Source organism: Cetorhinus maximus, chromosome 13 (genome assembly GCF_964194155.1).
Source record: "Cetorhinus maximus chromosome 13, sCetMax3.hap1.1, whole genome shotgun sequence".
Lineage (NCBI taxonomy): Eukaryota > Metazoa > Chordata > Chondrichthyes > Lamniformes > Cetorhinidae > Cetorhinus > Cetorhinus maximus.
The window spans coordinates 57,630,567-57,643,585 of record NC_135891.1 but is presented as its reverse complement, the minus strand read 5'-3'; the positions used below and the strand labels follow the sequence as shown (position 1 = coordinate 57,643,585).

At 41.9% G+C, this 13,019-nt stretch overlaps 1 protein-coding gene across 1 annotated transcript in view; it reads right to left on the bottom strand.

Moving 5' to 3' along the window:
* Nucleotides 1-13,019, bottom strand: part of LOC144688627 (solute carrier family 12 member 5-like) — a 742,161-nt gene that overhangs the window by 373,062 nt on the left and 356,080 nt on the right. Inside the window, exon 3 of the mRNA XM_078555421.1 lies at nt 5,254-5,385. Within this exon, the coding sequence (XP_078411547.1) occupies nt 5,254-5,385 (132 nt within the window). The remainder of the gene's footprint in view (nt 1-5,253; nt 5,386-13,019) is intronic.

Below are 13,019 nucleotides of genomic sequence, written 5' to 3'. Positions count from 1 at the left end.
TTGAAAAAAACAAAAGGGAGGGGGAAGAAATGGGGTGGGGATGGGGGGAGGGAGTTTAAGATCTAAAGTTGTTGAATTCAATATTCAGCCCGGAAGGCTGTAAAGTGCCTAGTCGGAAGATGAGGTGCTGTTCCTCCAGTTTGCGTTGGGCTTCACTGGAACAATGCAGCAAGCCAAGGACAGACATGTGGGCAAGAGAGCAGGGTGGAGTGTTAAAATGGCAAGCGACAGGGAGGTTTGGGTCTTTCTTGCGGACAGACCGCAGGTGTTCTGCAAAGCGGTCGCCCAGTTTGCGTTTGGTCTCTCCAATGTAGAGGAGACCACATTGGGAGCAACAAATGCAGTAGACTAAGTTAGGGGAAATGCAAGTGAAATGCTGCTTCACTTGAAAGGAGTGTTTGGGCCCTTGGACGGTGAGGAGAGAGGAAGTGAAGGGGCAGGTGTTGCATCTTCTGCGTGGGCATGGGGAGGTGCCATAGGTGCGGGTTGAGGAGTAGGGGGTGATGAGGAGTGGACCAGGGTGTCCTGGAGGGAACGATCCCTACGGGATGCCGCCAAGGGGTGTGAAGGCAGCTGTTGTCCATTTTGATGTTGTGTTTTTGTCATGAACCTATTTGCCAGAGGGAAGTTCAATTTTTTTTCAGCTTGGGTAAGAATCTGCCTCTGCCATACATAGCATCATTGTAAATTTGTTAAGACAAGGTAAAGGTAAGATAAAAGTTTCCCCTTTACCATGCCATGATTGTGAGTGAACTATTACAAAAAACACAAACAAGTTTCTTTTTATAGGGGAAAATTTTTCCTATGATGGGCAGCCTGACAGGGTCACATGAGCTGAGACATGTTTGTGAAGTTAGTAAATTTATTTATTATCTTATAAAAGCTTCAGGAGACCTCATCCCTTCTGTGGATGAGGTTTCCTGAAAAACGCAAAGGCCACTTGGGCTCTTCGCCTGCCCACCAACCTTAAGTTTGGATGGGCAGTGTTCTTAACAAGTGTAATTACTTTTTTAATGGCCTTAATAGGCTGAACAAAATATCAAAATGATGAGCGATGACGTCAGGATGCACGCCCGACATCATCATGCGTCATTTTGCACATCGGCGTGTTGGGTCCGCCCCCGCACACCGACTGGAAGATTCAGGCCATAATTTTGCAAGATAAACTCTACGCAAACACATCCGCGACGTGTCCATGCCCAGCGACGAGAAGAATCCTTACTCCTGGTGTGTCAAATTACCCTCGCAATGAAATGGAAACAAACGCAGAACAACCCATGTATAAAGGGTAAACTCGATTAAGGAACAATTGAAACAGTGCTTAGTTAGTAGAAAAGCACAAGGGAAGCAGCAGATATTTGGTTCCTTTTGATTATGTCGTGCTCTCAAACCTTGCCCTCACCAATTTGCTTTGGCGTGGTGATGTTCAACTGACTCAATGCCCCAAAAGTTTTTATTTCCTGCACTATTATTTTTCAAGGTAATATTTTTGAGAGACTGGCAGGAATTGAATGCAGCTTATCAATAAAGCAGCTGTGTGTCAGAGCCTATTTATCACTGGGCACCAAAAAACTGGACAAACATTCACTGGAAGACTTGAATGCTGGCTTTGTAGTTAACAGCAAAACACTAAGGAGTTGCATATATACATAAAGAGTTACTCACTCTATATTGTTGGGAAAATTGATGGACTTATGGGGATACACTGATTCAACATTCTATCATGGAAAATAAGCCCAAGACGTCAGGGCTACCATGAACACCAAGCAGTCACCTAAATATCTAAAACAAAATGGTATTATTATTAATAGAGGGACACAAACTGCAAGCAGATATTCCTAGATTCCTCTAAAAAAGCTACCTAGTTTTAATCAACTTCTGTCATGTTCTTTGTAAAGAACAGATACCCACTAACATAAAAATCTGTCCATTCTGTCCTCATTGTAACTGAGATAACAATGAAAGTTAAAGGTATTGATTTGTTGTGAATATTTTTCTGAGAAATAGTCAACATGCTCAGAACTTTCATTCCTTTGCAATATTTTTCTCCAACGCTCTTGTGTGTTATCTTGATGCATGGGAACAGTCCCATTGCTGGTTTTAATCCTGATCCTTATTTTTAAGTGTGCTTTTTAAAAACTTAGGGCAGAATTTCACCCATGTCGGGCAGGCTCGGCGGGGGCAGTCGGGAAGCCGACCACCGCCCACGATCGGGGATCAACCACGATTTCACACTAGCGGGCCAATTAAGGTCCACCCAGCATGAAACGTGAGCGGCACAGAGCTGCCTCAGGGAGATGAACAGATTTCAAAAAAAATTTTTTATAAATGTTATAAAGCATGACCCCTCATGTGACTCTGTCACATGAGCAGGGACATGTTATTAATTAAATGTTAACATTTTTATTTGCTTTTGGAAACCTCATCTAGCCCGTGGATGTGGCTCCCAAAAAAATGCAAAGGCCGCTTGGCCTTTTTGCCTGCCTGCCAACCATAAGGTTGGATGGGCAGCAAAAAATTTCTTTTAATTAACTTTTTAATGGCCTTAATAGGCCTTTTAATTGCCAGCGGGTGTGCCGGAGTCAGCAGCGCCTGCCAAAATATCGCGCAAATGCGCGATGATGTCAGGACGCTCGCCCAACATCATCGCACGTCATTTTACACTCGGTTGGTTCGGGCGCGCACCCACCCAACGAGCTAAAAATTTTGCCCTTTCTTTCCAGGTCAGTGACTTGAAAAAAATTGCTTAAAGGCCACAATGCCTTGAGGAACATTAGGATATAGGAACAAACAACAGCTTTCTCAAGCCTGCTTCACCATTCAATCAGATCATGACAAATCCATGCCTCAACTCTATTTATCCATCTTAGTTCCATATCTTAATATATCCTTATTTAAAAATAAATTAATCTCAGTCTTGAAAACTCCAACTGACCCAGCATTGACAATCCTTTGGGAGAGAGAGTTCCAGATTTGTGTGAAAAAGTGTTTCCTGATTTCTCTTCTAAATGGTCTCACTCTAATTTTATGATTACGTGGCCTCATTCTTGATTCACCCATTAGAGGAAATAATTTCTCTGCATCTACCATATCCAATTCTTTTAACACCTTAAACATATTGGTCAGAGAATGACTCAAAAAACGTTGGAAGTAGGATGTTACTGCAGAGAGCATATTTTTCCTCAGTACCTCAGTTAACCTCTAATCTTCTAAAATCTGGTATGAACAATAAAGGTGTAGTAAGTTCTGTACCATTGCCTTCTGAAGCACTCACATTTTAGGAGAACAAATACACTCAAGTGACATTGTTTTCTAATCTAATTTTGATCCAGAATTATTACTCACAACCCGTTTGATCTAATTTAATCCTTCTCCTTCTTGCTCAGTATCATTTCACACAATTCATTTTACTAAGGGTTGTTGCTCAGTCTATTTGTCCCAGGGTTATTATTCACAGTCCATTTGGTCCAGAATATTACTCATGGATGTGGTACTCCCAAACTATTACTCATAGCCTATTTGTCTCAGAATTATTACCCTCACTCTTTTTGACCCAGAATTATTACTAGAAGTTCAGTTGTTCACAATCCATTTGGTCCAATATTACTGATCATAGCCCATTTGGCACGGTCTTATTACTCATGGTACTTTTGGTCCAATATTATTACTCACAAATCATTTGGCCTAGGTACTTTTCTTGCAGCTGTTTTTTTTTAAGCGGGGGTGGGGGGAGTTACACAGGCCATGAGAGATATTAATAGTAAGTGCCTCCATTTTGAAATTATTTTACCTACAGTAGCAACTAGAAATTCAAAATTGAAGATTGCTTAATTTCCTTATTCACAGACTAGGTAACAAGCAGGCAATGCTTTCCTCTGACCTACGGGAATTTTTCCGATAGTTCTACCATCGAAACAAAAATATAAGCATGAACAGATGGTAATCGCATTATAATTAAAGTACCCTTCTGTACCAGAAGTGAAGTTTTAATAATATTACATCCAATTATGTACACAAATTAGTGATGTGCTGAACTTAGAAAAGTAGCAATAAAGTTAAATTACAAATGAAGATTGTACAGTATCAGCAATTTGACTTGCTACTCCACTGGGGAATATGGTCTGACACCAGTAATTACTGAATCAATTGCAACCTGGCAGAACCTCATTTGCACTGCCTTGCAAATAAAATTCTCAGGACCAGGATAGAGGTCCCACACTGCAAACAGACACCTGCAAAGAGCACAACTGCAGGATGTTAAATTTGAGGAGAAAAAATTGGATGCAATCATTGACCCATATGCAATTGTGCCCAAAATTGTGCTAGTTTTCAAATGTGTCTTTTTCTCTCAAGTTTCTGCCGAAACTGATTTGGATACCACCAAATATAAAATCTGCCGTGTTTCAGAATGGGATATGTTTAACATTTGTTTTGTTTTAAAAAGTATTTATTGATATATTCAACCGTGGTAACTTGGCACAGTTTGATTCATACAAGTGAAAAGGGGTTTATCACAAAGAAAATAAGCATTTTAAATCCAAGTGTCCAGTCCATGACCTGTGGATAATCTGATTTTAAATAATTGAAACTGGCTTTAAAAAAAGAACTGAAAACTATTTGCTTTATAAAAATATATATTCAAAAGCTTTTATAATGTGCTGATTTGCTTTCTTGTACCAAAAAAATTTTAATCATATGAGCCTCTTTGAAGATACTCAAACAGACACAATTAACAGAAACCTGGAATGATGATTAATTTGATCTGGGGATGTGGTCATTTTTATGAGCTTGGCCAGCCTCCAGCACAGTGTTTACTTAAACTAACACAAAAGATCTCGGAAACTCAATTGGATTGATTTGTGTTTAAAATTCCATGATCAATTATGCTGGTTAGGCTGAAGTTGGGTGAATTGCTCTGAAGCGCCATGATGAGATGTCTTGAGAGAACAGGCAGGAGCTTTTGCATTCTTAGTACACTGGAAACAACCCCAGGGATAAGTTTATAAAGTTCCAAAAGATCGAAGATAACCCGTTCGCATTTCCTAGAACTATTTTCACCACACTGGATCATATTTCCGATGACATTGGAATCAGGTAGCCTCACACTGCCTTGCCTTGGAGTTAGATTGGGATCTGACTCCAGAATTATACTGGCATTTTCATTTTACTGTAGACTGGTTGCATAAAGTGTAAAAGAAACATAAAATTGCAGTATATCTACATTGTAATTCTTTGTCCCATTGTTTTTTGTACCTTGACTTGCTTCTTCCTGGTTCCCTCATTATTTTCAGCCTCTTCATGCTCCTTGACTCCCTGGGGAAGATTGGTGTAATTGGCCAGACCACTGAGAAGAGATGATACCATAGGGCTGGTATCCATTTCCTCCTGTAAAACAGCAAGGGCAGAAAACAAAATGATTCATACAGCAAGGCAACAATTCTAACTTTGTGTTCTGCAACCGATTAGCGCCGCACTACTAATCAATACAAACATTACAAAACCATTTGAATCTAAATGCCATGCATGCACAAGCAAAGTTTACCGATGTGAACATTTTAAAGGTAGTGACCCAAAATCTAATGTTATGAATTCAACTGTAGCTTGTGCGGCCCACTCTGCCACTATTAGCCCCGCAAACCTATGCATTAATCTAAACTGGGGTAAATTGTGATTCAGGGTATCCTGTTCCTTGAAATGAAGGTCCAAGAATATTGTAAGTAGTCACATTGATGTTTTATATTCTGAGCCTGAGAGAAGCCTATTGTTTGATGCTGCAACATATTAAATGTGATAACGTGATCTGCCAGATTTCAAACTGGCTGCATATTTGATTGTGGGCATCGGATTCTTGTAAAGGGGAGTGACAAGTGATTTTTTTAAATATATATTTGAAAATGTTGCTTCTATAATGTTGTCCACATCCAGTCTGCTTCTCAGTGTGGCTCAGTGACTGAGGATTCAATTACCCAGAGAGTTTAGTAGGTCCTAGACCCAACATCTATAATGTTTTGAAGAAGGGTCTGCACCTGAAATGTTAACTCATCTACTTCCCCACAAATGCTAATTGACTTGCTGAGAGTTTTCAGCTATTTATACTTTTGTATCAGATTTCCAGCTCTGAAATATTTTGTTTTTTACAGTGCATCCAATCTATTTATTTTAAATACATTTTGGATTGGGGCGGACTGAGAATGCATCTAAACCATCTGATGCCTTGAGAGAAGTGCCACTGAGCTGTCTGATTTCTCTGATGGTTTACTTCTTTCACATTTAATGTCCCTGGTAGCCTGTGATACTGTGGATCAGTTTTGTGGGGGATCCTGGAAGAAGCCTGTTCTTAATGACAGAGCCTGATCTCCATTTCTGAACTTTGTTTAACATGCAGCCACAGCCAGATTGAGAGGATGGCTGGCTGTCACGGGGGGAGGCCTTGGCGAAGACTGAAAGGAGAGAGGGAGAGATTTGGAAGGAGGACAGAAAATTGGTGGGGAGTTGGGTGGGTGGGTCAGGGGTGGGGAGGGAGTGTGTCAGAGAGATCAGGTTAGCAAGGGAGAGGATTGCAGGGCTCGGAGAGATCAGAGGAGCAGGGGAGAAGATTGTGGGCCAGAGCTGAAATCGGTGCTGGATGGGGGAGATTTGGTTTGATGTGGTGGGGGCTGGGGTTTCAATCTAACTGGGTATACTGGTTGGCTTAGAATCTCAAAGCAGTGCCAGAAAAGCACCTGGCTATTCTACGTAGCAGTCCTTGCATCTCTTTGGCAGCTAGGTTTCCTGAGACCCAGGATCAAAGCTGGAGCAGAAAAATAATATGAGGCATGCAGACTGATTGAAATATTTGAAAAGTAGCCTGCCTCTTGGGATATGACTAGCAATTTGAAAATTGAGGATGAGAGGCTTGGTATGGTGCAGATTTTAAGTTCAATGAAAACCTAATAAACTCCAGGCAATAAAATTTCAGGTTCATGCTGTCCTGACCTAATTTCTGTTCCTCTATTGTAGGTGACTCTTACAACACCCCTCCTATACTAATGGACAGGATGTAAGAAAATCTTGGAATCTGCAACACATAATGTTTGGCCTATTGTGCTTGTACCGGTGCTAGCTTTTCAATGTGTACAATTTACTTTAATCAGATTTTCCTGCCCATTCCTTGTATTATTTTATATTCTTCATTTTCATGCATTCAGCCAGTTTCATTTTAAATGTTATTTTAGTCTCTTCCTTGATGGACACATGTGGCAAAAGGAGACAATTATTGATACACTGCTTGATTTTCTCCATTCAATGAAATTAGTCAAGCACGCTTTTTCTTTACCAATTACCTCCTCCGGAGGTCCCCAGCATCACAGATACCAGTTTTCAGCAATTCAACTCACTCTACGTGATATCAAAAAACAGCCGCGGGCACTGGATACTGCAAAGACTATGGGCCCTGACAATATTCCGGCAATAGTACTGAGGTCATGTGCTCCAGAACTTGCCGCGCCCCTTGCCAAGCTGTTCCAGTACAGCTACAACACTGGCATCTACCCGACAATGTAAAAAATTGCCCAGGCATGTCCTGTACACAAAAAGCAGGACAAATCCAACCCGGCCATTAACCGTCCCATCAGTCTATTCTCGATCTTCAGTAAAGTGATGGAAGAGGTTATCAACAGTGCTATCAAGAGGCATTTGCTTAGCAATAATCTGCTCACTAACACTCAGTTTGGGTTATGGCATGGTCACTTAGCTCCTGACATCATTACAGACTTGGTTCAAAATTGGACAAAAGAGCTGAACTCCAGAGGTGAGGTGAGAGTGACTGCCCTTGACTTCAAGGCAGCATTTGACTGAGTGTGACATTAAGGAGCCCTAGCAAAACTGGAGTCAATGGGAATTGGGAGGAAAACTCTCCACTGGTTGGAGTCATACCTAACACAAAGGAAGATAGTTGTGGTTGTTGGAGGTCAGTCATCTCAGCTCCAGGACATCACTGCTGGAGTTCCTCAAGGTAGTGTCCTCGGCGCACCCATCTTCAGCTGCTTCATCAATGGCCTTCTTTCCATCATAAGGTCAGAAGTGGGGATGTTCACTGATGATTGCACAATGTTCAGCAACATTCTTGGCTCCGCAGATACTGAAGCAGTCCATATGCAGCAAGCCCTGGACAATATTCAGGTTTGGGCTGACATGGCAAGTAACATTTGCGCCACACAAGTGCCAGGCAATGACCATCTCTAACAAGAGAGAATCTATCACCCCTTGACATTCAATGGCATTATCATTGCTGAATCCCCCACTATCAACATCCTGGGGGGTTACCATTGACCAGAAACTGAACTGGACTAGCTATATAAATACTGTGGCTCAAGAGCAGGTCAGAGGCTAGGAATCCTGTAGCGAATAACTCACATTCCGACTCCCCAAAGCCTGTCCACCATCTACAAGGCACAGGTCAGGAGTGTGATGGAATACTCTCTGCTTGCCTGGGTGATTGCAGCTCCAAACACACTTAAGAAGCTTGACACCATACAGGAAAAAGCAGCTTGCTTAATTGGCACCACATCCACATACATTCACTCCCTCCACCACCGACGCATAGTGGCAGCAGTGTGCACCATCTACAAGATACACTGCAGGAACTCAGCAAGGCTCCTTGGACAGTATCTTCCAAACCCATGACCGCTACCATTTAGAAGGACATGGGCAGCAGACACATGGGAACACCACCACCTGCAAGTTCCCTCCAAGCCAATCACCACCCTGGCTTGTAATATGTCACCGTTCCTTCATTGTCACTGGGTCAAACTCCTGGAACTCCCTCCCTAAAGGCACTGTGGGTGTACCTACACCACATGGACTGCAGCAGTTCAAGAAGGCTGCTCACCACCACCTTCACAAGGGCAATTAGCGATGGGCAATAAATGCTGGCTTAGCCAGTGATGCCCACATCCCATGAATGAACAAACAAATTACTTTCATCTGACTTAACCTTTCTAAGCGTTTATTAGTTTCATCCATTCTACAGACTCTGTGGATTTTATGGACATATTTAACTGTGGCATAAGAATAGAATTTCTGGGAGGTCATTTTCTCCTTTTCTGAAAAAATTATAATAATTTCTTCCATCCATTTATTTGGCACAATATCTGTTTCCAAAGGCTTTTAGCAAATTATGGTTCGTGTTCCCCATATTCCCTCTTCAACTTCCTTCTGTGATGTATGTTGTTGCAGCCTAGTGACTTACTTCTTCCATATCTCATCTTCTTTCCAATTCTTTTCAATCCATATAGCACCTTGTATTTTAGACATTGGTCACTTACGTAATCTTCTAAGGAAAAACAGCTATCCTTGACATCATTCCTAAATACAACTGAATACCCTGACTGAGTTCAAGTTTTCCAACATGGATTTTGGAGGTCAGAGAAACATAAATCGTAACAAGATTAACTTGTTAATAACATTGGGTTGATTGTCCTCTCCAGAGCCTGAGGCCCATTGTAGCATTTACTGCCTCCTTGGCTTAGATCGACTAATTCAGCACGGAGGAGCACACGGACTTCAAGAGAAAATTTGTTGAAATTGACACATAATTTACAGCATTGTTCAATGGTTTCCAGAAATAAGGGACAGGGTTTTTAGTCACCGATAAGAGAGAGCATGGAGACAGACGGGCATGTAGATTCATGCCACTGGTTTGCCAACATCATGCCACCCCCCCGATCATTTCCCCAGAGACAGGATTGGGAGGCCTCTAGTGGCGGGTAGGCAATTGAGTCAGTTAAATATTCAAGGGGAGGTGTGGTGTAGTGGTATTGCTACTGGGATAATAATCTAGAGACCAGGGTTTGAAACCCACCACAGCAGATGGTGGAATTTGAATTCAGTAAATGTCTGGAATTAAAAGATGATTGTTGTTAAAAGCCAGTCTGGTTCAATAATGCCCTTTAGGAAATCTGCTGTCCTCACCCTACATGTGACTCCAGGCCCACTGTGTTGACTCTTAAATGCCCATGGGCAACATATGATGGCCTAGCATCCATGAATGAATAAAGAGAAAGCCTATCCTCAGAGGAGCCAAGGAACAGCCTTGCAGCCTGGAGGTGACAGACTGGGAGGGTTCCACCTCAGAAGTGGCGGCTTGTTGCTGATTCTATTTTTTTTTTAAAACTGCACGCCGAATTAAATTTGACCCATGTAGCTTTTTTGCTGTACAAGTCATATTCATCTTGAAACACGGCAGTTTAATTGCTAATTTTACCTAGCAAAGATTTTAATGAGCCCAAAGAAATATCACTTGACTGCCAAATCTGACTGGCCATTCCTTCTCACCTTATTTAAGTCTAAATGACAGAGCTTATTTGTACTGAATATTTTATTTATCTCAGTTAAATGTCCTTCTTCATCAAACATCTGTTTTCTGAAAACAAATTTAGAACTGAATATAGATTCCTCTTGCTCGTTCTGACAGATAATGAGTACATTACTAAAACACAGCCATGAACATGTCAAAATCTTGGATTCATCTTAATGTTATTGACCCGATTATCTTCCCTTCTATTCATGTGAACAGTTCCACTTAATAATGCCGTGAGTTGAATGCATAATGCAAAGAATGTGGCTGAGGGTTCAATCAATTTTTCTCTTTGTTGTCTGTTAAATTTAATACTGATCAAGCTGAAATGTTAATGCCAGGGATCAGAATACATCTCAGGGATTCAATGCCAGCATGTAGTGCTTCTAACTCAGATACAGCAAATTTAAATGGAAGTAATATCTTCCCTTACTCTTACCCAGTTCTTACTGCACCAGTGGAGTATTTTTCAATTTTTGTACAAATCAAATTATTTCCATCACCAACAACAAATTAAATATAGGTGATTTGTCTTTCTATTGTGTTCCTGCGCACTGGCTAAGTTTTCCATCTTGGTATCAAACATCACCGTCAAAATTCTACCCATAGCTGCTTGCATATAATTGATGGGTTCGACCATAGTTTAGCAAAGAACTATTTAGTTTTGCATCGGTCAAGTGATAGTTTTTAATAAATTTGAAGTGTGGGCAATGTTGTCAACATTGGATTTATCGCCCCTTGGTAGCTTCCCTGAGAAGGGGCTTATGTGCTCCCTACGTGAATTACTGGAGGCCTGGTGGGGCTGGCAATCCTCAAAGATGTTGGAGAGGAAATTCTGGGATATTGGCTGAAAGAATATCCAGATGTTTCCCAGGACACAAATCAGGAAAATGGGACCAAGAGAGAATATATCTTTAATCGATGAGGAAGAAGAAAATTGACACATGTTGATCATTGACCAGGAGACAGTGCTGCAGTGGTAATGTTACAGGGCTAATAACCCAGGCTACTATTCTGGGGTCACAGGTTCAAATCCCACCACAGGAACTGCTGGAATTTAAATTTAATTGATAAAAAAACAATTCAATTAATAATTCTGTCTAGCTAGTCTCAGCAATGGCGGTCATGAAACTTTCATTGATTGTCGTGAAAACCCATTTGGTTCGCTAATGTCCTTTACCTGGTCTGGCCAATATGTGACTCCAGAGCCACATTAATGTGGTTGACTCTTAACTGCCCTCTGAATGACCTATCCTAGCAGGCCACTCAGTTGTACCAAACTGCTACAGAAAAGTCAAAAACGAATAAAACTGGATGGACCACCCAGCATCAACCTAGGCCCTGGAAATGACAAAGGCACACCCAGTGCTGTCAAGCTGGCAGAGTCCTCTGGGGGCTTGTGCCAAAGTGGGAGAGTTGCCCCACAGGCTAATCAAGCAACAGCCTGACTGATACTTAGGGAATCATACCTTACAACCAATGTCCCAGACACCACTATCACCATCCTTGGGGTATGTCCTGTCCCACCAGAGGTGGCGGTACAGTGTTTTAAGGTCAAGGAGAATTTGCCCTGGATCCCATGAAGTCTCATGGTATCAGGTCAAACATGGGCCTCCAGCTGATTACCACCTACCACCCTCCTTCAGCTGATGAATCAGCACTCCTCCATGTTGAATGCCATTTGGAGGAAGCATTGAGAGTGACAAAGGCACCCAGGATGGGATGGGAATGCAGAACAGCATGCTAGAAACTGCACCAGTCATATCTAAAAATGAGGTGTCAACCTGGTGAAGCTACATCACAAGACTACTTGCTTGCCAAGCAGTGGTAGCAGTGATAAACAATGCTAAACTATCCTACAACTAACGGATCAGATCTTGTGGTTCTGCCACATCCAGCCATGAATGCCGGTGGACAATTAAACAACTGAGTGGAGGAGTTAGGGGGTTGGTGGTGGCATAGTGGTAATGTTATTGGGCTAGTAATCCAGAGGCCCAGGCTAATGTTTTGGGGACACAGGTTCAAATTACACTGTGGCAGCTAGTGGAATTTAAATTCAATTAATTAATAAATCTGGAATTAAAAAGCTCATCCCAGTAATGGTGACCAAGGAACTATCATCAACTTGTGTAAAAACCCAACTGGTGGTTCACAAATCTGCCTTACCTGGCCTGGCCTACATGTGACTCCAGAGCCACAGCAACGTAGTAGCCTCTTAAATACCCCCTGAAATGGCCTAGCAAGCCGCGCATCTGTACTAAACTGCTACAAAGTCAAAAAGGAATGAAACTCCATTATTAACAGCACTGTGGGTGTATTGATTTCAACAGTTCAAGGTGACTCAGCACCAGCACCTTCTCAACAGCAATTAGGGGTGGGCAACAAATGCTAGCCTAGCCAGTGACACCCATATCCTGTGAAAGATTTTAATAAAAGAGGCTCCATAAATATGCTTATCCTCAATGATGGGGGAGCTCAATACATCAGTGCAAAAATCAAGGCTCAAGCATTTGCAGCCATCTTCAGTGAGAAGTGTTAAGTAGATGATCCATCTCAGCCTCCTCCTGAGGTTCCCAGCATCACAGATGCCAGTCTTCAGAAAATTCAATTCACTCCACGTGATATCAAGAAACAGCTGAAGGCATTAGATACTGCAAAGGTGATGGAGCCTGACAACACCTCA